We start from the raw sequence: 27965 nt of genomic DNA, 5'->3' as shown, positions 1-27965 counted from the left end.
GAACTATTGTGCAGTCCGACCTTACATTTCCTTAGAACCCTCACCCAGACAATAAAGGCTTTGCATTAATAAACCATAAATACATGTTTGAACAGCATTAACATATTATCATAACTATAGACAATGCCCTTCCTTACCCGTAGAGGAGGTACTGTAAACTGTCTGCCAAAGGGTTTGTGCTCAAGGGCATTGGGCCTAGTTGTCCAAAGGACACAAACATGGAAACTTGTTGCCCTTGACCCCGAACAATATGTCCTGAACATCGGGCAATAGGAATCGCACACTCCTGACATTGACTTAACTATGGCAGTCATGGTACTTGTTTCTGGTTTTACTGTGTTCCAAAAAAATATTTTCTGCCTCATAGAGAGTAAACTAGTGACCTAATATTGAAGGAATTATTGTTTACCACCCAAGTGAATCCCAATAGAGCAAATATAGTAATCCCAAAATATAAAGGGGTTGCGGGGGTACAGGTGGAGAACCTAGTGAACCACTGCACTGTATCTACAAAATAGGGCTTTGGGAATTGTAGGCTAACACCATGGTCTCTTGCAGAAATTCACTATTTCCTTTAATCTCTGCTGGGCATAGCCTAAAGGTGAAGCAGGTTACATACAATTAAGTCACGGACAAGAGGTTTTGGCAACACATGTAAAATACCAATAAGGGGTGTGTATCATAAACTAAATACCTGGGGACATTGAAAGAGAAAAGGTTGAGGCAGCAATATGCCATACATAGGCAGTTTTAGATGTAAGGAAAATTTCAACTTAAAAGGTGCATAGGGAAGAATGAAAACTGAAATAGTGAGACACAAAGAATGAGACAGAACTGGCTACAGTTAAAAGAATAGGCACACTAGTCTTACTCCAGTAGTGCACCATTTCTGTCACTTTGGCGAGAGAGACATTAAATGTACTTTGAGACTGCAATGAGAACTGCATGTTCCACTTTTTTTCAGAAGAATATCTGGTAGTGGTACATGGATACCACTAACAGAATGATAACAAAAATCTATATTTGGGGTGTTCACTTTTGCGGGCAGAAGAAAATCAACCCCAAAATAGTAATCTAGTCTTAATTAGTAATTCAACATACCTTCGTGGGTGATTGGCATCAAACAATGTGGTATCATCATCGTCGTCATCTTGCTCTAAAGGTGTTAATTCCATGTTATCAATGTTGGTATTCAAAACACCATACCGCTTTGTCTTTTTGGCTCGCTTTCTAGTCCTAAAAAATGTTTTAGAAGATAGGATATTGAAGATGTATTTTTTCTAGAACGCCATTATTCAAATATTTTTTTTATTCACAGATAAAAAAATATAAAAAAGGACATTGAAGAGGTTTGTGATCATACAGGATGGTTGTTAAAAGCAAGAAGTCGATTATAATGATAATATAAGGTTGAAAAAAAGATAAAGATTATATGCCACACAAATTGCTGAAGCTACTTCACACACAATGGGATGGAAAACAGTAACCACACACAAAAGACAGTGCCAGAACCTCAAATCCAGCCAGTGTGAAGAGGCAGAAGGATACCAACGTGGTAGCTTTTGCATGTTAAATATATTAAGCTGTTTGCAATATAGTTGAAAATAACGACACAGAGTTAAGGATATTGAAATAGCTTTATTTAAATACCTATAGCAACGTTGTCACAACCAGTCAAGGGTCTTAAAAATACCAGTTAATACAGACAACAGAAATCCACTACTTGCACAAGATGAGGTATTATTATTAAAAGTGATTTAAGAAGAACATATTATGTTATCAGACAGTGGATATCTCTTTAATTTAGGAGAAAAAGCATGCAATATAAATTCAATCATTTAATTCATTAATATGATCGGAGATGTAAGGTAAGCGTATAGGTGACAAATGGAGATCCAGCGAGTGGGAGAACTTGAGATCTATGCGTTGCACCTGCACTGTCTTGCTCACTCCCACTGAAACACAAGTGTTTCACATATATTTGAGGAGTGCACTCATAAATTTGAGTGTGTGTCAAGTCCCAACCAATGTAACTTCATCAGATCCATAGGGAGGTGGAGACCATATTTATGCATTATCATCATTAGAAAGGTTGAGTAATTTAGGCACGAGCAACGGGCAGTAGCAGAAATTGATGCGGAGTATTGATCAGAAGGAGAGGATTTTGAAGATTGGTTCTCACAATGGGTGGAGGTGCATTACGGGCAAGACATGCAGGAGTGTTAAAGACGAGAAAAAATGGGGGATATAGTGACATAGCCTGTGTATTATGGCCCTCATCAATAATGGAAATGGGTCCACTGGCCACTGTTTTAACTGGTGAGTTGCTCTGGTGCTTAGATACCAGTCTGTGCAGCTCAGATTGTTTACCAGCCGGTTTACCCAGATTGCCCAGTGAGAGATTATATTTGTGTGAGGTTACTGGGGCTGGTGCCAGGGCATGTAAATTGATACATGGACAGTGCCAGGTCATCAGCCTTCAGTGAACCTGGAGCAACGGGCAGTAGCAGAAATTGATGCGGAGTATTGATCAGAAGGAGAGGATTTTGAAGATTGGTTCTCACAATGGGTGGAGGTGCATTACGGGCAAGACATGCAGGAGTGTTAAAGACGAGAAAAAATGGGGGATATAGTGACATAGCCTGTGTATTATGGCCCTCATCAATAATGGAAATGGGTCCACTGGCCACTGTTTTAACTGGTGAGTTGCTCTGGTGCTTAGATACCAGTCTGTGCAGCTCAGATTGTTTACCAGCCGGTTTACCCAGATTGCCCAGTGAGAGATTATATTTGTGTGAGGTTACTGGGGCTGGTGCCAGGGCATGTAAATTGATACATGGACAGTGCCAGGTCATCAGCCTTCAGTGAACCTGGCAAATGTGAGGCAGGGCAGGGTCCAAATATGTATTCCAATATCAACCAATCATGGTAGTGCACGCACCTTTCAGTACACTGTGAAGCCATTGTGGCCAACTGTCATAATAACTGGGTATTAGCAGCACTGTAAGCCTGTCACAATTCCTATATGAATATAAAATGATAGTCACTACCCAGCCATTGGTTACTGCAGGTTTACACTTAAAACATATGATACAATGTCAAATAACATAGCAAAGCAGATCCATTTTACGAGCCCCCACTCATTCCAAAGGGTTCTCTAGATGCTGTTGACAGAGGATGGGTACTTCTTATTACCAAACTGAGCGGTTTCTGTGATTTCGACTTCATGAGAATAAACAACGGAGCAAATCTTAAACCTGTGAGAAGGGCTCTGATATATTTATCTCTGGACTGAATACATACATCAGTCGTCTGAGTCCATGGAACTGCAGGGTGCACATGATTGTCACAGTCTGGAATTACAGTTTAGTGAAATTGCGATTATTGGAAGTGACCATGCATTTTTCGCTATTCAAAATCAGAACCATTCTGACCACAAACTGGCATTTTTAAATTCATCAAAGCCAATTAATGATTGGGGAATAAATTACCAAATCGCTAACAGCGTTTTGAAATAGATGCAGAATCAGTATTTGAAAGGGGCATGTTAAAGGCGTCCCCTCCAAATACGGATTGCTTTAAAAGTGCGTTTATGGTTTGCAACTTCATTCCAGAGAACTTATTTACCACATGCTCCAAGGAGGTGGTAACATAGAAACAAAATAATGAAGAGGCACAAATGAAAAAACATATTTCTATAAGGCAAAACAAATTAGTCCCTACCAATGAGTATTAAATCTCAGAACCTTTTTTCTTTTTTTTGTGAGTCAAATACCAACTCCAAGTGTGATATCAAAAAATACTTTATCTTTTAAATGATGTCAAAAAAACGCATAAAACATATACACTTGTATATGTACACATGTACATTTACAAATCCTTCCTACCCATTCTTACTTAATACGGTTGCTAAACAAAGAAAATTTATTCAGAATGCAATCTGGAAAAAAGGAGGTAGTCCAGTACACACTAGAGGGAATAGATCAACCCTCCACGTAATACAAGAAGTGTGTAAGTAATTTTCTTATATATCAATCGTGGTCTGTGCGACTCGTTAGTGCCGGAGGGTCAACCTATTTCAGCCAAGTAATTTCGGGTCTCATCAGGACGAGGACAAAAGGAATGTAACGCCTACAAAATAACATGTATATATCAATTTCGTCTTTAGTGCATAACTTCAATGTAAATACAAAAATAGTATACAGGACAAGTCTGACCTCACTCATCTGGCCACCATTGGTGCATACCAAGCAACACCAACCACCATGATATGTGAAAAAGGAAAGTGACATAAGACCTATGTAAAAGAATGAACACCGAACTGAGTATCGTATGAATAGACAATTAACTACAGCCAGCGTATGATCTGGAAATTATAGCCACCAGTGTCCACTAACCTAGATGGAAAATCAAAACAAGTAAAGAACTATAGCGCTTTTCTCTGGAAAATTCAAAACTTCATGTAAATACTATGGGAGAATATCCCTCTATAGTGTCTCACTAATGGCGCTAAGCCTGAAATAAAGAATAAACAATAAATGATTCTATGTATAAAATAGATCACAGGGGGCCCAAAAAAACACTAATCAATAAAGGACCAACCTGTGCTACAGAGCATAACAATAGTGGTCTGCAAATGACGGGGACCGCAAATGGAAACATCTATGCTGTAGAAGAAATCTACAGAGAAACAACAAGGTAACAGAGCAGGGACAGTGATTAAACGAGGTCCTGCGTTGCTCCTACCAAGTGTTGAAAATTACAAGGAAAGGGACATTTAAGATTATATCCACTTAGCCAAACAATTGGGGTAAATCTATTTTCAGCTGCTCTCCCTGAGCTGCTGCAGTGGAGCGGCGTACACGAAGCAAAGCAATGGGAAGGTGACTTAAACTTACTGACGGCGTCCTAGGTGGCGGGAATCTGGTCACATGATGCAAATGGACATCCACCAGTGTGCCACTTAAAGTACTGCGTCCTCAAAGAACTAAAAACAAAACAAGCTACATACACACACACACCATCTATAACCACATCTACACCTTGATGGATATCATCCACCCACATCACACCTACAGGCTCCACTAAGTCATCTTCGACACCACACACCCACATCAAATGTCCAATAAGTAGATTACACAAACACATACACATGCCACACACTTAGATCACAACCCAACACGTATACCCACGAAACTACCCGGTCACGTCCACTCATACCATTCGCATGAACACGACACACTCGTCCAACACCCATTAACACCTAGCCCCTCTCCACTCCCCTACAGTATCTCTACACCAGTCAGTGAGTCCTACACCGACCCCACCAATTTGACACCACTACACCTCATTAACTCCGGCGCACCCTACAACCCCATGACTCCTGCATACCTGCTCACTGGTACGAGTTCCATTCAATTAGTAAAGCAACAAGTTTTATTTAGAGCGCTTAGAAACCTAGACGTGTCGTGTGAAGCGCTATATATTTTTTTTGTTTCATAGCGTTAATGGTACTGCTAAGTACGCCGCACACCGTTAAACTCCTATGCAGTACCACGCCGACCTCTCACGCCCGTTCCAAGCACCACACAGCATCCACACCAATCCCTGCCTGCACACCTCACCCGCCGCACACCCTCTTCTAGCGGCTACTGACCTGCTGCAGCATCGAAGCGCTGGCAGCCCCAGCCGGTTCATTGTTGAGTGGAGGGTGGTGAGTCTGTTTGGGCGTGTGTGGTTCCAGCGCAGACTGCTGAGCGCAAAAGAGGTGTGTCGAGATGCGAGGTCTGTGCTGCTCTGCTCTTTATGTGTGTGGGGGGGGCGGCGGCGCAGGAAGCTGCAGTTTTAGAACATGTTGTAAGAGTCGGGGGTCGAGCGTCCAGTAGCTGCCCTTGCCCAGCTTCTTGTCGTCGCAGGGCACCTTGACGAAGCACTCGTTAAGCGAGAGGTTGTGGTGGATGGAGTTCTGCCAGCCCTGCTTGTTGTCGCGGTAGAAGGGGAAGCGCTCCATGATGAACTGGTAGATGCCGTTCAGGGTGATCTTGTCTGGCGCGTTCTGGATGGCCATGGTGATGAGCGCGATGTACGAGTAGGGCGGCTTCACCATGTCCTTGGGCTGCATGGGCGGCGGCGGCGCCCCGCCTTAGGGTCCGTAGCCGCGGCCCCCGTGTAGCGAGTACATGCTCATGGGCGCTGCCATGCCCGTGTAGCCCACCGCTGCGGCCGCCCAGTAGTAGCTCTGCTCGCCGCTCAGGTAGGGCACCACCCCCAGGGGGCTGGGGCTGGACACGGAATAGCGCACCTGCATGGCCGTGGGGGGCAGCTCACCCTCTCCTCTCTAGAGCAGTTTGTCTTATGGTGGGGAAACCTCTCTTCGGCCTCCCCGAGCCTCTGCGGAGCCCTCTTCAAGGGCAGCTTGGTGACAGTCCAGGGTGTGCAGGGGGGGGTGGCGGAGCCTGCCGACCCTACGCCCTTCCTGGGGCCTCATCGCTTCAGCTCCAGTCACTTGTTTGCGCACTTGGACTAACTCTTCTGGGTAGAGAAGACGCGCAAGAGAGGGAAGAAAAACTTGCACAGGAAAAGTTTTGGGAAAGTTTCTGTGCGGTTTCTGGGGCTGGGCGCTGCGCTCAGCTCCCTGTGGCATGTGTCAGTGTCTGTGTGCCATCCTTCCACAGGCGCTGCATGCTCCGGGATGCATCGGGAAGTGAGAGATGAGGGCAAAAAAAAAAACCGGCTGAATTTTGAGCATCCCTCACTAGGCTTAGGACTTTATTACGCTCTCCACGGCTGCACTGGTTTGAGCTGGGCGAAAACGGGAGGCTCCTCCTGGTGCATTCCCGGGTAGAGACGCTGCGGGCCCAGCCGGGAGGACATGCACAGCACGGCGCTGGTGGCCATGGGGCGCTGGTGGCCATGGGAGTGCAGGCTGTGCGAGCTGCAGGACGGGGTGTAATGGGGCTGCTGTTTGTGCGCTCTGGCTCCCGCTCCGTACCTGCGATACCGTGCGTGTCTTCTGTCAGGGCCGGGCTACCTCCGCCTAACTCCCCGGCCATTGCGAGCTCTGTTGCAGTAATGCAGCAGCAGGGGCGAGGACTCGGCGACTTCGTGGTGCGGCGGTCGTCGCGAAATGACAAAGAAAAGCGCCGCCATTTTCAGATTCGGGGGCGTGTTTTTTGCGCTCTGAGTGACAGATGACATCACAAGCCAAAGAACGCAAAAAGCCCCCGAATCCGAGAAAGACGGAGCTTCTTTGGAGGGACGGCTCTCTCCTCCAATGGCTGGCCTCCGTTTAGGAAGCCAGCCAATGGAGGAGAGACGAGGACAGAGGCGGGTTTAAGCTGCCACACTAAACAACAATAATTCTCCGGACTTCCGGTCTTGGCCTACGGTCCCTCGACCTAAAAGGAGGACAGCAACGGCATACTGCTTCTATTTGGAGTATACGTACGAAGTGGCAAGGAAAGACTGCAGTAGCTGTAGAAAAGACAAGGACTAAAACTACTCAGCCTTGCACTAATAACACGAGGAATATAAATATAATGTTTGAAAAAGAAACAAGGAAAAGTGAAACCATCACCTGTCATGTCACTCAAGGCAAGCAATTTAAGTGAATCGAGTAGAGTGAATAAAGTTTAAAAACATATTCACAATGGTCATCAAACAAAACATAATATACAAGAAATTTCTTCTCACATATACACAAAAATAAAACAAATGGTTATGGTATTCATTATGGTTCTATACTAAACACACTACATTGTATGTATTCTGTACTCAGTATAAAAAACTAATTCTAAGTACAAGGTGAAGTGTCCAGGCCAATTGTATGTTCATTCCATCAAAAACCAGTAAGCTAAAATACGCAACCGAATCATGTATCCAAGATTGAAAAATGTTAGCTGTAAAAAACAACAACTAGTAGATGTAAAAAACAAATCATCAGGGTACAGTAAAAATCATCTTCTTCCAACACCAGTCACATAAAAGCCCTCATTCCATCATGATCATTAAAGGCACTGTGCAGCTATATGATATTTTTCAATCATCCTAGCATTTAGTTTGTTCAAAGTGAACTGCACATTGACTTTATCGGTATTCTGTACAGACCACTGGATATCATTTTCATTATGCTTCAGATGTTGGTAATGTTGTACCAGAGGCACTCCCTGTGTGGTACGTTTTAGGCTGGATTGATGTAGCAAAATACGTCTCTTTACTGGTTGAATGGTTTGACCTATGTAAAACATTTCACAGGGACATTTTAAACAATAGATCACATTTTTAGTATTGCAATTCGAAAAATTGTTCAGAACATGTTTTTGGCCATTAATCATGATGAATTTAGAATCACTGGTCATTTGGCAGGCTGCATAGTTATTACATTTAAAATGACCGCTCAACGGAGGAAGCCCAAACTTTCCTCTCAGTTGGGAACTATACCGAATTTTGTACTATTACCTACTGCCGGACTCCAGTAGGTAGTTATAGTTAGAACCTAGCTTCCATATGAAGAACGTTTTTTGTTTTGCCAATAACTTTGGCGCCGCCTTATGAATCTTCAAGAAATGTTGTGCCTCTTTTCTAGGAAAGCCCCAGGTGGGCCAAATCCCGGGAGAAGTGGAGTTTAGTAATGCAGGCGGTGCCTACTTAAGACAACCTGCAGCCCCGGGGACCACCACTTCCACGTCGTTTGAGATATCATCAGTGATATCGCAGACCATGCAATGAGTGATGTAATATGTGAGGTCATAAGCAGTGCGTAGCAGGGGCTACAAGATCCTTTGATTCCCACGCTGGACTCTTGAGCCAGGCTTCCTGCAACTACTCCCAGAATGTGAGGCACCTTTCTGCCACAACCCCACATTCCCCTTGCAAAGTATCAGAACTCTTTGTGAGCCTGTTCAGTACAACTGTAGATCTGGAGTGGCAGTGCACACCTACTGTCCTCACAGATCAGAGGTGGGCTGTAAGAGCAGTAGAGGAGCACTTCACAGGAGCCCTTTCTACAGTCACCAGTGACACTAAAACAGATGCTTGCCTGGATTGCTAGATTGGAGAGGGTCGAAGAAGGAAAAGCTTGTGAAAGGTTCTCCTTATCACAGGTCAACTCCTCAACACCATCACTATTCACATGTTCACATGGACGGAGTAGGTCTATCAGCTATTTTATTCCTGGACACTCACTAAGAAATGGACAGATAATCATCCAATGAAGAGTGAGGGGGAGCCAATTAATCAATGGGAGGTAGAACATGCAACAGGTATGACCGGCGCCAGAGGCATGGTACTGTCAGAGCTAAAGCCATGAACTGCTGCGCAGCACCCCCTGCAGTGCCTCACCTGCTGTGAAACACCCCTATCAATGGCATTCGGAAACATTCTGCGACAGTGTGCGACATTTTGCAAATCAAACTCTTGCAATTCTAAAAGGGGAGAATATTCCCTCCATCACTAACCTCAAACCCTTCAATTCTCAATTATTTTTAAATAAACTGGATTACAAAAACAACCTGATTCAGATAAACACCACATCCTTAGTCTATGAAATGCCTTCTATCACGTTGGAAAGAAGAGTTGAAACACTCCCCACACCTGTAAATGCAAACAACACTAAACACTCCATTGAAGAGATGATTGAGCACAGCACAAAACCGAAATAAGATACACCATGATATTTGTTGACCTGAATTTTCTCTTAACAGAGACATGGCGAACACCAGCTCTCAGCCTTCTGCAGACCATAAGCCTCCTCAGGGATATGCTAGTATATGCAGGGACAGCAGTAACAAAATACAGGGGAGGAAAAGCACTATTGGAGACTCATTGCAAAGCAAGGTAGTGCGCGAACTCACTTTCAAAATCATTCAGTGTCTATAAGATAAAAATCAGACAAAATAACAAAACTACTTTCTTCTAAAGCTGTATCTATATCAGTCCCGTACAAAATATTACATTCCTAGAAGAACCCATTGAGTACATTACCTCTTCTCCAACATCAAGGTTAAAATATCTACCAGTGAGACTCAAACTTATCTGCAAAAACTCTTGCATCTGTGGGTGCTTTTTTGTCTCCTAAAACGGTTAATACCAAATTATTAGTCTTAAAATCTCATTTTCGCGGTTGGGGGCTCTGTGTGAGTTAAAGTACAATGACCTCATCACAGGGATAAGCCAAGTCAAAACACTTACACCAGACAAAGTTCAAAGTCAAAATCATGAAGGTTTATTAGCAATTTAGAATCACTACAGAAGGCAAAAATAGATAGTTCAAATCAAAATGCAAATAAATGGGAATTAGCATATGGTAATAGAGACTTTATTCTAATCAACAGCCACGCATGAAGGGGAAAAGGGAGCATCGTAGGGATCAGTAAATCTCCAAGGAAAACCCAACAAAGTATTATTTAGCTTCAGGTGACATATTGTGTTATCAGGAGGCATGGTCCATGAACTGCATCCACTTGGCAGGGTACTATGAGTTTTATGTAGCAACTACTAAGCGGAACATCTTTAGCCTGCCATCTGGAGGACTTCCCATCTTTCCAAAACATGCCTGCAGAATTTAAGCCATGGAAATACAAACTAGAACACCAGAGATCCAGGTCTTACTGATCAAAGACCTGAATCTTAACCCTCAACCCCTGCGACTCCTTTTAATAAACTGTTACATAAACCCTACACAGACAACCAGGAAGGAGTTCATGGATTCTCTGACGAGAACATTAGATGACCTTCTAATCAAATATAAATTCCATGAAGTAATTATAGCAGGAGTCTTCAACCTGATGGACTTAGGTAAAGCGAAAGTCACGCCCAGGTGCATGTTGGGCCGAACCCCTTTTCATTCTTCTTAAAAACAATAAGCTAAGCACAACACACTTACTGAAGGAATCTCGCTCTCCAGCCTGGTGCCAGAAACCAACCCTCAGGCGTGTGTCTACAATCTACTACATCTTAGTCAGTGACACTATCGCAGGCTCAAGGATTTTAAAATCGTTGACAGGGCCGAAAGTGATCACAGGCTCCTGAGGGCCATGATACAACGGACCGTCCCTACAGCAAACACCCTCCAATCAATAGGAGAAACTACAGGTGATGAGAGGCACAAGGTTCTCCATAGGATAAGATGGTTATCAAAAATTGGAGACAACCTGCTACCATGGGTGCAGAAAAGACAGCTCGGCACAAACCAACAAAATCAAGCCTCAGCAATAATCAACTGGGAGAACATTATAGAAGATCTCCAACTAAACCTGGGGATTGCACGACACCCGCAATTTGTGTAACAGACCCATAACTATTCCTGGCGCTCCACGCCATTTTAAGAATATAATCGAGTGCAAACGCGCTCTCCGCAGGGCCCTAGAAACCAAGAAAAAAGGGGGCAAACCAACATATGGACGCTCCCTTACAGCTTTGAGGGCAGCCTACAAAAAGAAAAGTATGGGAAAACAAAAGAGCACAGCGAAAATGATTGGATCATGGTGTTCTCCCTGATAAAAGAGAAGAGCGGCTCCAGGCTGTGGAGGAACTTCAATCATCTGAGCAATCGAGGCACCACAAAGAAGATCAGGGTGGCGGAATGAGACTGGATTAACTATGTAAAACAACTGTACTCGAGAGATCCCCTGAACAAAAGGAACTACTGAACCGGACAGCCCTTAAATAGGGATCTGTACGCCCCAAGGGGCCTCAATAAAAGATGATAAAATCATCAAGTTCATCAAAAAAATAAAGACCGACGGAGAACCAGGGCCAATTGGGATCCTGACACCAGTATTCAAAACAGCACAGCTCTTCTGGGCAGCAATCTTAACTCCGCTCTTCAATTACGCCTTCATGACAGGGAGGTTACTGGAATCCTGGAGGGGTTCTATACTTTTACATATCTTCCAGAACAGCGACTGCTCCAAGCCATCAACCTATAGGCTTGTAGCCCTTCTTGACCTAGAAGCAACGGCCTAAGCCAGAATCCTCTTGAAGGACTTGGGAGTCATGGGCAAATGAAAAAGGCATTAAACCGTATTACCAATCATGTTTCAGGGTACACTCAACCATAGACAATACAGGGCTCGACAAATCTTAAAAATCGCACTTGACCTGCAGGTCTAGTGACCAGAATTTTCTACTCGACCTAACATCAATGCACTTGACCCACAAGTTGGTTGTATTCACATTTTCTTCAAAACATTTGCAGCGCAGTTGGTCTATGACCAGTAAGACATGATTGATTTTTTTTTTTGTTGCCTCATTACTATTCTCACTGCAATGTTTTGAAAGTTACGAGCATGGCCTTGGATAAACACTCTCAGCAGTACTCTGGTACACCACTGAACCTTAAACATACTAGAGCACGGCCTCAGATAAACACTCTTAGCAGTACTCGGGTACACTACTGTACATAACACACACTAGAGCGTGGCCCGCAGTATACAAGCTACTGATGGGGTAGAGTGGGAACTACGGTGTTAAACAATTCGCTGTCTGCGGGAGGCCTCGCTCTTCCCTCCTAAGAGGCAGAGACACAGGAAGAGAGCTGGAGGCCTTTGCCTCGTATTCTTCTGTCTGCTCGACCACTTGCATGGCATTAAACAAGGGAGTATGGGATACTATGCACCAACCTAAGCTACAAAACAAACAACAAAATGAGGAGTATGGTGCACTGGATACTGATGTTGTACAGGTTATGGGCTTGTTGGGGAATGGGCTGGCAACGGGCAGTTCTAACTTTCCATTCAGGGGAGGGGATTGGACCTGCGCTGCTGCCCAAGGGGTGGGGGTAAAGAGAGTTTCTAATGTCAACTCTATTGAATAATGGGGGAGGGTGGTACATAAGGAATACTCTTTGCACAACTCAGGTTCACCGCTGAACCTGAAACATACTAGAGTTTGGCTCCAAAGGCTCAGCATCCTGTGATTCTGGGCAAATCACTGAATCTCCCCGTGCATAACAAAAATGAGTGTGTCCTGCAACGTAACTGGTGCTCATGTAAAGCACTCTAATACCTTCAGGTCAAGTAAGCGCTATATGAATCTGCAAAAAATAAAAACTTAGCAATACTTGGGTTCACCGATGTACCTTAAACATATTAGAGTAGTACAGCCCCGGATAAACACTCTTCCCAGTACTCGATACACTACTGTACCTTAAAAGTACTAGAGCACAGCCTAGGAAGGGGCAGATCGCGCCATAGCTTGGGACAGAAGTAACTGTATGACTGGAACATTTTTACGGAGTCTTGCATTGTATTTTCTGTCCCAGCTATCGGACCAGGCATGCTGTGTAAGCACATCCCAGGCCACATAAACAATACTGCCGTGCTTGCTCATGACATGATCGACATTTTCCATCACTCTCCTTTCCAGGTCGCTGACATGGGGACCTGTCAGTCAAGCGACGGTGAAGCCTTTCAGTGCGATTACACACCATAGATTGTACAATCTGCCCATTACATATGTTTTACTTCCTGGTGTGCTTCACGGCCTGGCCTTTCAACTTAATGAAGTCGGCGCCAGCCAGGTCCTCCTTGTGAACAGCCATGCTTCATATACAGTTAATTACAAATCACCCAGGGAAATAAAATGAGATGCGTTGAACGTGATTGGTTGTACAATTTGGAGTGGACATATATTTTGGTTCTTGTCCACTTTTCTCCAGCCTTCTTATATTTATACCACTTTTATCTTTCCCAACCCACCCATTCACTCCTTCCTTACCATAGATCATATTATGCAGCTAAATATTTTTGTAATTAAAAGAACAGAGGGAATCGAGGGGCGCTGTTTACCCTCTGCATCCCGCTGGTGCACCCCTGACTGCACCTGCCTTTTAGAGCTGGGTAAACCAACTTCTAAGCTGTGAGAAAACACAAACTTTCCTGCGCTGACATCTGGCACCTTAATGGGCACCGCAGGCAGCTTGTTGGCATCTTGTGTGCTACCATTGGACGAGGCACGTGCAGAAAGTACCCCCTGGTTGCCTGTGCCGCCTTTAATTAGATATCATGAATGCTTCGCAGTTTCAAAATCTCAAACCTTTCTCATGTGCCTCATCTAGCTGTGCTTCTCTGAGCACTATCAACCTTCTGATCACAGGCAGTTACCAGTGCTAATGTTAATGCACACGTTAATTAGAATTATGTCTAATGCTAATTTCTAGTCACCTCGGTTTATTTGCGATGCCGGTAAGTTTGTGCTTTTCCACAAGACTTGAAGTCTGAAACAATAAAAAGCGTAACAATAGCCCCCGCTGGGCATCAATCCCCTTCAAAGCCACCCTCCCCAACATTCGGAGCAAGAACCCCTGACCCGCGGCGGTGTTCCCATCCAAGCGCTCATACCTTAGGGTTCCCAGCAGAGAGATCGAGCCGTCCTCGGCAGGCGCAGGCTTACATCACAGGCCAAGCTCCACTCGCAGGGCTCCCAGGCTCATGATAAAACATCCAAGGTGCAGGAGGAGAACTTCTGCTTCGCTAGGGCACTAGTGTCGTTCATGGCCTGCCTCCGGTCAAGTGTATTGGGACCAGGGGTTGGCAAAAGCAGTTTTCACGCTTATCCTGCTGCCGCTGTAATCAGCCAACGAGAAGTCTGTAAACTTTACTGTGCGGAGATTAGCAACCATCTGATTGGCTGATTGCAACGCGGGCTCGGTAGGCTGAGGCCTAGTTGCAATCAGCCAAACACCACCTTTGCTTTTCCCGCATTTTGTCACGGCAGTTCTGAACATTTCACACAGCTGCCCTCTAAAGACTACTACCGGCACTGCACTTTAGCACAGCAACAAAGCTCACTCGCCAGGCCGGTCGAGTAGGCCTGAAAACTGTCTCGCCCTGAAAGAAATTGACTCGCATTTGCGAGCGGGCGAGTACATTTGTCGAGCCCTGCAATATTATAGCGCTGGCACACTTGTCCACTCAAGCGGCTAAGAAGAACAGACCATCTTTGTCTGCTGCTTTATTGACAATAGCACTGCTCTTTTCAAGGTGGATCGTAGCAGATTATGGGGGAAATTATTCACCTTGGGGATCCCCCCCAAAACATCTAAAAGGCAATAACATCCCTTTAAGAAGGAACATAAATTTGGGTCAAAACAAGCCCCATCACAGTGACCTCTAAAATTTCCACACATAATAGGCTCAAACAGGGCTGTGTTCTTCCCCCACCCCCCTCTCTTCAACCTCTACTCAGAAGATTTGGGGGCCACCCTGCAAGCAGCTAGCTTAGTAGCTCCAAAGCTGGGCATGGTGAGATTCAGTTCTGCAATACAAGGATGATACATTAAGGGTGGGCCTTCAGAGATTCCTCAATGCACTGAAATCGCTATAACCAGGGTAACTATCTACAGATCAATCAGAATAAGACAAATATTTGTGTTCGGGAAACATCCATTCATAAGGAAAGGCCAACTCAAATATCCACCTAAAATTTCTTAGTACCAAGACAAACTGCGTAATCCACTTACTGAAACAACTGAGACACCACCTGCTAATACCTTCCACCGAGCCAATAATGAGCGTCCTAAAAGCAAAACTGCTACCAGCCATCAGTTATGGCTATCTGGCCTTCCCAAGAGCACTGGATAGGTTTTTAATCACAACCCAGGCCACGGCTTAGAAGTCCTGCTGCCTTTACCAAGGCTCACCAGAAAAGCAAGGTTGAGACTGGAAATCGGTCTCAGGGTGCCGGACCTGGCTTCCCAGGGGGACCTAGTAAAGCTTTTCATCAGAATCCTGAGGGCACCAGCAGATTCACTTAAACATCAATTGAGGTTTGTTTTTGAGGTAGAAGGCTCTGCCTGACACCAAAATCTCGGCCAGACCATTGACACTCTCAGTATTGAGGCAGATAGTCTACAGGTACCAGACATTCCTATCACAGCCTGGAAAAACAAATCAGAGAACAAGCAGGTACTGGCAACATCGTTCGTAAAAGACATTGCAACCCCCCGCCCCAACCCTATCACACAATCTCTGAATAAAACATACATCCAGAGAAAGGCTCAACTTTAATTATACCATGTGTTGACAACGTAGGTCCGGGGGAAAATTCTCTATATGAGCCTCAACATGCTACGTATAACAGATTTTATTCCAGCTTGGGAAAGCAAGGAGGAGCACATTCCGTGAAGGTAATGCTCCTATTTTAAAGCATCTTGGCTCCACCTCCTGTGCTGTTGCCCCAAACTAAATGACGATCGTCTGTGCATACTTTGCCCGATAGTCATCGCAAAGGGAGTCAGGACTTGTGTTTCGCCGAATCCACGGCAAGCAATTTAGCCAGAATGAGAATGTTTACACACCAAATCAGGATAGCCGTTAAAGAGGCACTACAATCTGAAGTTACTCCTCTGATAGGCTAACAAACAAATACTTTTCCTAGCACAGCACACTTTACTTCCCGAATGGGGGCAGCAGGGTGGGTCTCTGAAAGGTTTCAAGGGGAGTCCCCTCAGGGCATCTATATTTCTTTTATCTCTAAATATTTTCGTTTTGTTTTTTCATTATTCTTTCGGCCCGCAGCCAAGTGCAATTAACTTTGAGTACCAACACAGGCGAGCCGGGGGGCCTATTGTTGAGTAAAAAACAAAGACATCGGGCGTGAGGATGGGGTGGGGGTAGGGACTGTTTTGAACATTTTTTTTACTGTAATTATTATAATTTATTGAGCAGTCAGTAAATAACCATCTAATTAACAGCCAGAACAAAATACAGTCTAGCACAAGGCAAGTAATGAGTCAAAGAGCAAACTGTCATAGGGACCACTCAGTTTAACAGAAATCCTGAACAATCTTTAGTTTTGAGTTATTAAACAGACTAATGTGGATTCTGCTTTTTAAGTGCAACGGACAGCTTAGGGAAACATTCCAAAAACATGATGTTATATAGGGTTCCGAACAGAGGAATCACACAGTTAGGATGGTGTGAAACATAATACAAATTCCAATGGTAAAACATCACCCGAAAAATTCATTTTGCGCTTATACTAATGAATAATCCTGTATTGTCACTGGAAAAAAACACAGGTACATTTTAAATTGCATTCACAATCTCCATAAGAAGAGAAAGTGGCCTTATAAAGATGCAGCTGCACTCTGCTTCTTTCTCCATGAACACTAGAAACAGGAGGAAGAATACACGTTGAGATACAAGAGAGACATGATCTTAAAGCTGCTTCAATTCAGAGTGTGTCTCAAAAACACTGAAGGAAACATTTTACCTCGTGCTGCACAGGCAGAAAAACGAGAAACTATAAAATGGGCCCTGTACAACAACTGAAGGTGAATTCCAGACATGGCTAAGTCTCTCTACATTTTGAAAGGTTTGAGATACATATCGAATTACATTATTTGCGACTGATTTGTGTTAACTTAACACACTTTGTTAATTTTAAATTCACCTCTGCAGTGCCTTAATCAAGGAAATTAATCTCACATCATTTAGTAATCCACACATACACAAAGGCTTCACACACTAGTTCTTATTATCTCCAAGGAAGAACTGATTATTATCAAATTCAAAGTCTTAGCCAAACAGTCAGATTATCTTCAAATATTCTTGGCGATACATTTCTTCCACTCTACCACAAAAAGACAACCAACACATTGCCTTGTCAAATGCACCAACCTACAGTCAACCGATTATGAAACATTGGGGAATAATATAGCTAAAGAGATACTAAAGATCTCAATGAGGAAAGCTGTAAGAAAAATTGAAAGAATTCGGAGATGTCAGTCTATATCAAATGAATACATACACATCTATACTTGCACATCATCATTAGATCCTCACGTATCTACCCAGTCAGATCTGTCATTTTTAAATGAAATGCAGGAATTATGGGATCAATGTTCCGATATAAATATCCAAGAAGATGTATTGTCAGATTCTGTCCATACTACATCAAATGGCTCTTCAACACAAAGTGATACTATTCAGACAAGACGGCCTTCAACGCATTTCAAACCTACGTCCACTTTCAATCCAGTTATGATACGGGACTCTATTGATTTTTTCCATGATCAGGTAACAGAACAACTAAAGGATCTTAACATCAAGACACATAAAGGAAAATACAAATACAAAAAAGAGAAACATGATTATAATGCACTGATGTTGAAACTCAGAGATAATAAAATTGTTATCCGTGCCTCTGACAAAAGGTGGAAATATAGTGCTCAGGTCCAAAGACAAATACTCCAAGGAAGCTTACAAACAACTAAACTACAGAACCTGTTACACCAAAAGCAGTGGATCTGAACTAAAAGCAACGTATGCAATCTTTTATGAAAAATTGTCTACATGGAAATCCAATAATCTCATCACTGGACAGAAATTTTTAAAGAACAACCATTGGGTAGTACCCACAATCTACTTTTTGCCCAAGATTTATAAAGACAGTGTAAATCCACCTGGTAGACCTATAATATCGGCGAGAAATGGATGTCTTGAACACACATCACAATATGTTGACTTTTTTTTACAACATTTGGTCAAGGCACTACCATCACACGTAAGCGATACTAGTGATTTCCTGTGGAAAATCAAGGACTTTGAATGGGAACAAGATTATTTATTCATCGCACTCGTCAGTCCGCTTTACACAAGCATAGAACATACCGATGGATTACGAGCACTTGACTATTTCTTGGACAAAACAATGGACAACATGGAAGATCACAAAAAAATGTTGATTGAGATGGTTGATTTTTGTCTTAGAAACAACATATTCATGTTTAATAACCTACTTTACAGACAAACTAGGGGTGTGGCGATGGGGGCCAGCGTCTCTCCCAGCTACACGTGTTTACACAAGAGCTGGTGAGAGGAGCTGGTCCTCAGGACGGAACACTAGGTGATAATGACAACCAATGTAAAGTTATGGCTGTGTTTTATTGATGATTTGTTCATCATATGGGATGGCAATGAGGCTCAAGAGTTTGTACAAGCTATTAATGTAAATTAATTGAATTTACATTTTACTGCATGCATTAGTGCATCAACATTGAGTTTCCTTGACACTGAGGTGTACATAGAAGATAACAAAATAGAAAAAAAATGATTTCGTATGAAAACAGATGGAAACTCTACACTTCACGCCAGTAGCTACCATGATAAACATCTTGTGACCAGTATCCCCTATGGGGAAATGCTTCGACTGAGGCGTATCCACAGTAAAGAAAGAGATCTAATACAAGCCCAGGCAGAAAGTAAACTGAGGTTTAGAGAACGGGGATACTCAGAACAGGTCATTAACAATGCCATTAACAAATCTATGTGCTAGGTATGATTTACTACTGAACAAACAAAATCAAACAAAGCCGTAACTCAGATTGATGATACTAAAATGGAGTTCAGGATTATAATCCAGTATAGCCAACAATTTAAAAAAATCTAATCCATAATATCTCACAACTGGCCTTTGGTTCTCAATGAGCCGGTGATTGGCCCTAAACCACCTAAGAGACCATCCATAACCTACATCAGAAGTCATTCCACGAAGGATGACTTAGTTAAAATTAGTACTGAAGTCATTCAGACAACTTCTTGGTTACAAACTCATACTGGTTTTTTCAAATGCAAAACATGCAAGGCACGTCAACAGGGAGAAAATAGAACCACCTATATTAATCCCTTCAGTGAGAGAAAACAAAGGGCCATATGTATCAACACCCTCATTTGAGATTCTCAAATAGCGATTTTTTTTAGAATTGAAAAAAGGGATGTATGGGGAAAAAAGAAAAAAACACAATTTTTTTAGCAATTGCTCAATATTTCTTAATTGCGATTAGCAAATTGTGAATTCGCAATTAAGGAATACTTTCCCATTGATTTCTATGGGCCAGGAGGCCCATAGGAATGAATGGGAAGTTATTATCAATTTGTGATTCGCAATTTGAGAATCGCAAATAGAGAATAATTTCAAGAGTGCAAGGATGTCATAAGGACACCCTGATGCACCCCTGAAATTTACATGTGTGCGCATATGGCACACATACATGCCCTAAGGGCATGTATGTGCGCCACATGGCACCTTCACAAATGGCAAAAAGTGCATTTGTGTAAGAAATCGCAAATTACCACTAACTTCAAGTTGGTAGTAATTTGCGATTTCTTAATGAGAAATCACACAACTGGGGTGCTTCATACATAGCATTTAAGATATCGCAATTTGCGATTCCTTAAATGCTGACCCAAAATTAAGGAATCACAAATTTTGCGATTTCTTAATTTTGCGATGCGATTTCAATGATACATCACATTTTCCAAATTTTTCGTCGCAAACCCTGCTTTTTTGCGAATCGCAACATTTGCGACAAAAAAAAAATGGATATTACATATGCCACAAAATCACTAAAGTACTTACATGCAAGACAGAGTTTGCAGTATATGTTTTATCATGCCAGTGCAACCTACTTTATGTAGTAAGCACTAAGTTACAAGTGCACAAAAGGATATTACAGCACTTGAGGGCAATCAACAACCAAGATAGCACATGCCCGGTGGCCCGCAACTTTAAAACCAAACATGAGTCAAAAAAGCAAAGACCTCAGGTATTTAGTTGTAGATTCAATTCCAGCAAGTAGGAGGGGTGGCGATAGAGAACACAAACTACGTCAGTTGGAGACTAGATATATTTTGGAACTCAATACAAAACATCCATCAGGTCTGAATATAACAGGATCTTTTTACATGTCTTTAAATATTGAACCATGTTGATTTATCTATACTATGATTCTTAGAAACATTTTATGTAAATATTTATTGGTGTAATGATCATGGTGGCTTGTATAGGTGTATTTATCGGATTATTTGACATTTTAATGGTTTTTATATACATACTTATTTGAAGCATATGTGAATATTTAAGCAAATGTTATCTATTTTGGATTGCATTGGCTTGCTTATATGATATTTACTACTTATGTATTTATTTATTTGTGTATGAGGACTAGGAAGTGTCGGTAGGACTCAGGATGGCATTTTATTTTCCACATTCTAATCATATCCAATAATACTGTACTGATCCACAATAACTGACAACAGGCAACAAAACAGGGTATTTAAACCGCAATATCTGTGTAACCATTTGGTTATAACTATTACCATATATATGGATTCAGGGAAAGACCACATTTACTTATAAGCTCAGAACATGGTTAACTGGGGTTCCAGTACCTTATTTTTATATAGCTACTATCTATTTGTGGCATTTTTTCACGTGTGTATTTACACAGAAAGTTCGGCAGATTAATTTATTACTGGCTAATAATGGTCCAGTGGTCTATATTATTTTATCTCATCTCAGCACTTTAAGCACACTTTGCACCAACAACATTATTTTATAAACAATTGTTCTAGCGTATTTGAAATTATATCATGAATTTGAATTTAACTGGTTTAATTTTATGACAAAAAGTATGTTTTTTTTAAAACCGGTTTTATTGTCTCATGTGTTATTGTTGAACAAGGAAGACTCGACTCGATGTGATTCATTTTATAGTCTTTCTTCAATGCTAATCATGTTCTATCACCATATGGCAATCATCACACTCGCCAAAGGAAAATGCCGGACTGTGTCATGTGATCAAGGCCCGGGGAGGGGCGGAAACATGTCATGGCGACATACTGCAATTACAATAAATAACTTTGCACCAATTCTGCGGTATATATATATATATATATATATATATATATATATATATATATATATATATGCGGCTTTGGTGCGGGATACTTGCAAATAAAATTTAGCACAAAGAACTCTATGGGTCCGCTTGTTTATCTGCTTACCGATAAGCTGTTTTGGTGGAGTACGATTATATATATACCAAACTAGATACCAATCACAGTGAAGGAACTGTGTCTGTACAGAGGGATATATGTTTTGTAATGACATTTGGGTAGGTGAAGTGAGCAAGGCGGAGGCTTCCGCCGAAACGCGTCTTTTCAGCAGCTTTGTAAAATAAATTTTCAACCTTGAGCAAACTCACGGAGTCGGTGCCGGAAGGAGGAAGGAAGTGTGCTTGGTAACAAATTATATATATATAAAAATATATAAATATAATACTATACATACACATTTTCAAACTGCGATTCTGAAGTTGTGGTGTTTTGCTTAGTTTGCCCCTGCAATGTGAAATATATTTTGAGCACGATACACTCAGCGAAAAAGGGCTTATTGGAACATATGCAGGTGATTGCCAGAAATGATGTGACCTATCCACTGGCACACTACTTTGAAATCACATATAGAAGCAACCAAAATGTTCTGAAATATTTTTGTCTTGATCACATTTCCAGATGTGAACCAGTCGGTAATAGAGTACTGAAATTGAGACAACCGGAGTCAAAGTATGTTATTAAGCTGCAGACAAAGATGCCTAAAGGTCTCAATAAAGATTAAGAGTCATGGGTACATTTAGGAGATGAAATACATATTTTGATGATGGGGTAGTCAGTCGGAGACAGAAGGCAATTAAAAGTTTTTTTTTGATTCACCTCCAACCCAGGTACTCCCAAGGTGGTCAACTGACGTATAACCGGGGTAGCATAGCATATAGCCATTCAGGGCGAGATATTATACCGGAAATTCCAAAATTCTCATGCTAAAGTTGAATTCAATAAAGTGATGTTGAATGTCAGAATAGTGGTTGTGGAGCGGCAGCATCCAGGTGGAAATTTTAAATGAATGAAAGAATGAAATTATACACACACATATATATATATATATATATATATATATATATATATAAATAAAACCTACTGGCGGTCGCCAGTAGGTAGTTATAGTTAGGATTATTTTGTATAGGGAATTCGCAACATTCTATTGGGAATAACTTTGGCGCCGGTTGAGGAATCTGCCTGAAATTTTCCTCAAATTTGCCTCGCGGCGCTCCGCTCCTTCCCTGAAAGTTTGGGGGGGGGGGGGATTTGTCAAGCGGGGGCCGAGATAATAGGGGGGTCCCAAAACGTGTTTTCCCCATGTTAATTTCCAAAGGGCGGTTGAACTCACTTTCAGCCCGAACGGCTGAATGGTTTTCCACCAAACTTGGCAAAATTGTAGGGACTGGTAGTCCGATGTGCCTTTGCTATGTCTCAAGATAAGTGCTCAAGTGGATTTTGTGTAATTTAGGTTAAAAAAATATATATATCTATAAGCGCGCACCGGGGCGCGTGAGAGTTCGCGCGCGGAAAGCGGATTGGCTCTCGGGTGTCTGTCAACATTCCAAACAGTCCGGAGCGGCCGCCATCTTGTGTCTTGGTAGGATCGAGACACAAGAGGTGGCAAAAACAAAGGGGGAAATGACCAAAAGGGGGTAGGGTAGACCCCCCCTGACCCCCTGGGTTTGATGTGGGGGCCATATTTGCGGATCCGATTTGCGCGGGGGGAGCGCCCGTTACGCGCACCGGGGAGCATACCATGGGGAAAAAAGAATGACAGAGTTTTTAAAAAATGTAGCCTTTTTTTATAAATTGAAGGTAGTTCTAAAAAGAACTGTTTTTTTTTCTTCTTTTTGCTGTTTTATATTTTTTTGAACATTTTGTACTTTTTTTGCCTTTTATGAACAATTTTATATTATTTTTGTTATTTTTATGGGGAGAAACAAAAAACAGGGAATTGTAAACGGCTCAACTGGAGCAAAAAAAAAAAAAATCAGGAAAAAATTAAGGTTTTTTGGGCAATTGTGGTTGTCACCAGCACGGTTGATGAGTTTAATGCTTTGCTCACCATAGGTAATTGTTTTACCACAAAATAAACAACTGATTTTGTATTGTCCAAACTGGGGTTGTATGTTTGGGACCATCTCCCTTGTCTCTGGACCCAATGGAGTGGGTTGCTTTCTTTTGGAGGTGCTGGGAGAAGATTGGGGAGGGTGGCGAATCATGGTGTTATTGCCAAAAGAGTACTTTTTGTTAGGGTTCCCCCTGGAAAGTACAGTGCAACAGATTAAACAAGTTACCTTTGGCGCATTTACTTTCTTGAGGTCCTTTGGGATTGAAAAAACACTTGAGGAGGAGGTGGCTGAGATGCTCCAGAGATGCCCCCCAACCCCCTAGCCCTTCTCAGGGGGTCCTTCTGAGACCCCCTGAGAAGGGCTAGGGGGTTGGGGGGTCTCTACCCTGCCCCCTTTTCGTGTTTTCCACTCTTGTTTTGGGCTCTCTTGTGCCGCAGTTCTCCTGAGAATGGAATGTTGACAGTCGACTGCCAGCCATTCAGGATCGCGCTCGAGCACGTAAGGGTACGCGCATGTACGCGTACGGTACGCGGACCCATAAGCTCATATAGATATATATGTGTTTTTGAACCTAATTTTTATAAAAACCACTAGAGCAATTTTCACCAAACATAGCAAAGGTACATCTGCGTACCAGTCCCTACAATTTTGCAAAGTTTGGCGTAATTCCGTTCAGCGGTTCGGGCTGTAGACTTGTCAGACCGTCCTATGGAAATTAACATGAAAAAACACGTTTTGGGACCCCCCTTTTTTCTGAGCCCCCACTTCACGAATCCCCACGAAACTTTCAGGGAAGGAGCGGAGCGCAGCGAGACCATTTTAAGGAAAATTACAGGCAGATCCCTCAATCGGCGCCAAAGTTATTCCCAATAGAATGTTCGGAATTTCCTATGGTAGCCAATCCTAACTATATATACCTACTGGCTATCGAATATATATATATATATATATCTTCCTTTTTGCATTTGATAAGTATGAATCCAAATGTGGTCAATTTGTCCAAATGACTCTTTGTAAAACGCAAAATATTCATAGACACTATCCCAGTGGTGCAAGATGATGCTTCTAACTCAAAGTGATGTAGGAAATATAGAATCAAATGGAACGCCTTAAACACATCTTTACTATGAAAAAAAATCTACTACATCATTCACAGCAAAGGTTTTATACCATGGAAACTCACATTGATCCCTACTGAAGAAAAGTGCTCCCTGGAAAGCAGATGGATAGCAGAAATCATAAACAACTTTAAATAATTATTTATGGACATGTGAAGATGCTTCTAATTTATGCGAAATACATATTGTTTTAGTTTCTTTGAGGATGTTATAGTCCTTTTAAGTTACCTTGAATTTCTCTTAAAGAGTACTCACACTTTCTCTTCCATTTGCATTCCTTTTGTCTCAATTTTCTTCCCTTCTTTTGAGGTGTGAAGTAAACTAACTGTTATAGGGTTTAGCTGCATAAATACCTTTGTTCGTCCCAGGAGCTACTTGGCCAGCCACCTCAAGTATTGCATCCAGTAATGCTGTAGGAAGGCCTTTATCTGCTTGTGCTAAATAATATTCTGTTAAGCTTCCCGGAAGTCCTCCATATTGGCTTCCACATTTACTTATTGGATCAGTCTTTTATCCCTTTACATTTCTCCATTTTACATTCAAAAATCGACAAATTAAGATTAATAAAAAAAGGATCAGACTAGATACAGGCATAACCGCAATATTATCCAAGATCTCTGCAGGTTTACAGATACCAAACTCCAACATGTACCCTTTCACGTGTCAAGCGTCTTTGAACTTTTGAATGGCATTTAAATGATAACCTTGGAGGCAATTTGCATACAGTTAGTTGCAGCATGCCTTAAGCCCAAGAGCAGCCAGTCTACCTGCTGTTGGGGCCAGAGCTTGAGGGACCGAGGAGGGGACCAGGAGTGCAGCGGTTGTAAGAACTACACTCCCCAGGCTCCTTTGCGGTATCCAGCGTGGTCACGCAACCGCTAGCATCACCAGAGCGCCAGGAGGCGGAGTTTAAGGTTTCCAGGGGCTCCCGCAGCGCGGGACGCACACAGGCGGGCCCGGGTAAGAGACTGCAGGAGGCCGGGCATGGCCACCCCTCTGACAAGCGCCATCTCCTAAATTCCATTGTGGTGAGTCATCTATTTTTACTATTATCACGTGTAAAGAAGCAACAGGCTATGGGGAAAAGCACCACCATATCAAGTTCTTGTACCTCTACTGCTATAGAAAGTATACTGTAAAGGGCTGTGAACATTGTTGCCACTGAGGATGAGTTAACCAAGAGGCGTCTGTCATTGGGACTTACAACTCCCCGGATTGCTCTCTTTAATGTGGACAGTGATCGTATCAGCCCGCCCCAGACACTGAGCTTGCCATCTTAAGAGAGGGTTGTGAGAATGTATTCCTCCTTTCCAAACATGTATATATATATCCATTAGTAGGCTAATTCCTTTCTTTGGATGTAACACAATACAAGTAAGATGGAGTGATATAGCGTGGCGGATTTACCCGGTGACCAGACGAGAGTCTATAAATAACTTAACAATGGCTTCGCCGAAACGCGCTGTTCTGTATGCGACAAAATAAAATTTATTATTGTGGCTGTCCTCTGGTGTGTCGCTGGAAATTAATTGGAAGTTCCCGGATTGCTTTTCCTGTTGGAATATATGTCGCGGAGTTGTGACCGGTGCTGGCACAGGCATCGTTAGGAGGGTGAGCCGCACACACACAAACACAAACGCGCACACACACACACACACACACCCTCCCCCATTGTAGCCGCCATAATGGGATTCCATCAGTTCCCACCTAATGTTGGCACTAATGGCGAGGTACCCCTTCAAAGGCACTGCAGGAGGAGGGTCAGTAGCATTCATCGTAACTTTCTCCTATAGGTAGGATAGGGAATCTCTTGTAAATAAACTCCTCTTCGGTATAATATCCTTAGACAACAGATTTTAAACTAAGGTCATCCAATTATTTAAGAGTTGATATCTAGTGTGGCAACGTATCGTGAATGCTGCTACGAGTTCTGGGCTTTTTACCTACAAGTCAAGTTATAAGATATGTCAGTCTGAATAGGCTAATAGCAGGAATTTAATACTACACAACACATAAACGTCCAAAAAAAATAAAGTAAAGTAGAGAGCCGGATGGAAAAAACGAGATGGCCACTATCTCAATATAACGGTAAAGTGATCGCGTTACCGTTGGAAAGTTAACGCCTTAGCAAAATCTGGGATACCAATTACAATTTCAACACATATCACTGCTTAGAGGCGTTAGTCATTGGAAAGCCACCATTCTAATGAATTAAGCAACAAAATCCAGGGTAAACCTTAAGCTCTGTCAATGATGAGTCTTAAAACTACTGCAGTTTGCCCACTAATATTTGACAAACACTGGTTGTCACAGAAGAATAGTGCTCATATGGAGATTAAATGGTGCACTGTCAACGTCAATATCACATAAAACACATACCGGATGGTCCTTATCACGAAAAAGATGATGACAGCAGCGCTGACTACCACAAGCACGGACAACGCTCGCTGGGTCATAGGCCGGTGCTCAGGGCGCAGCTTCTCTGTGGCGGCGCTCAGGTCAGTGCGGGGCTCGCTGCTGTTCTTAGTGGCAGCGGCAGGAGTGCTGGCCACACGGGCCCCGTTGCTAGCCGCGGGAGAAACGGCCAGCTGAGAGGTTTTCTCCTTCGGAAGGGCGGCCCACAACAAGCCTGCCAGGGAGAAGATTAGAACGGCCTCGAACGGGAGGACTGGACGCATCCTCCTGCGCTCGGGCACAACGGGTGGGGAAGCTGTCAGGAGGGACGCAGTCAGGGTCTTATGTGCTCAGAATGAGCACCGGGCGTCACACTGGACTCCGGAACTTCGCGCAGCTCCTTCGTGGCTGCCATGGACGCCTCCAGTTGTTGCTACACCTAGCGAGGGATGACCCGTGACGTAACAGTTAGCGCCGGGCCACGAGCCGTCTCTGTAAGCAGTGATTCATGCCCATATTATCACGTTGGTGCACACATCTTTGCGGCGGCCATCTTTGAAGGGAGTTGTTCGCCCTTTCTCAGGCACGAATACTACCTTCTTACCAGTCAAAGTGATAGAAGAACGGTACATGTTAGAGACGGTAATGTTTGCTATGTTCTCAAAGAACAATACTGCAAATGTCTTCAAATTTCATTCAATAAATGTCACATTTATAGT

The 27965-nt window shown here is 42.8% G+C and overlaps 1 protein-coding gene across 1 annotated transcript in view; it reads right to left on the bottom strand.

The window, feature by feature from the left end:
* The window catches only part of FAM174A (family with sequence similarity 174 member A), a 58633-nt gene extending 30899 nt beyond the window's left edge, over positions 1 to 27734 (bottom strand). Inside the window, exons 1-2 of the mRNA XM_086960964.1 lie at positions 27232 to 27734; positions 1102 to 1236 (exon numbers count right to left, since the gene is read on the bottom strand). Coding sequence (XP_086817090.1) covers positions 1102 to 1236; positions 27232 to 27530 — 434 coding nt within the window. The 5' untranslated portion in view covers positions 27531 to 27734. The remainder of the gene's footprint in view (positions 1 to 1101; positions 1237 to 27231) is intronic.
* Positions 27735 to 27965: the final 231 nt, after the last annotated feature.

The sequence above is a fragment of the Lissotriton vulgaris genome, chromosome 3_1 (assembly GCF_964263255.1).
Source record: "Lissotriton vulgaris chromosome 3_1, aLisVul1.2, whole genome shotgun sequence".
Taxonomy (NCBI): Eukaryota; Metazoa; Chordata; class Amphibia; order Caudata; family Salamandridae; genus Lissotriton; species Lissotriton vulgaris.
Note: the sequence above shows the minus strand (reverse complement) of the source record. Positions and strands in the feature narration are given on the sequence as shown.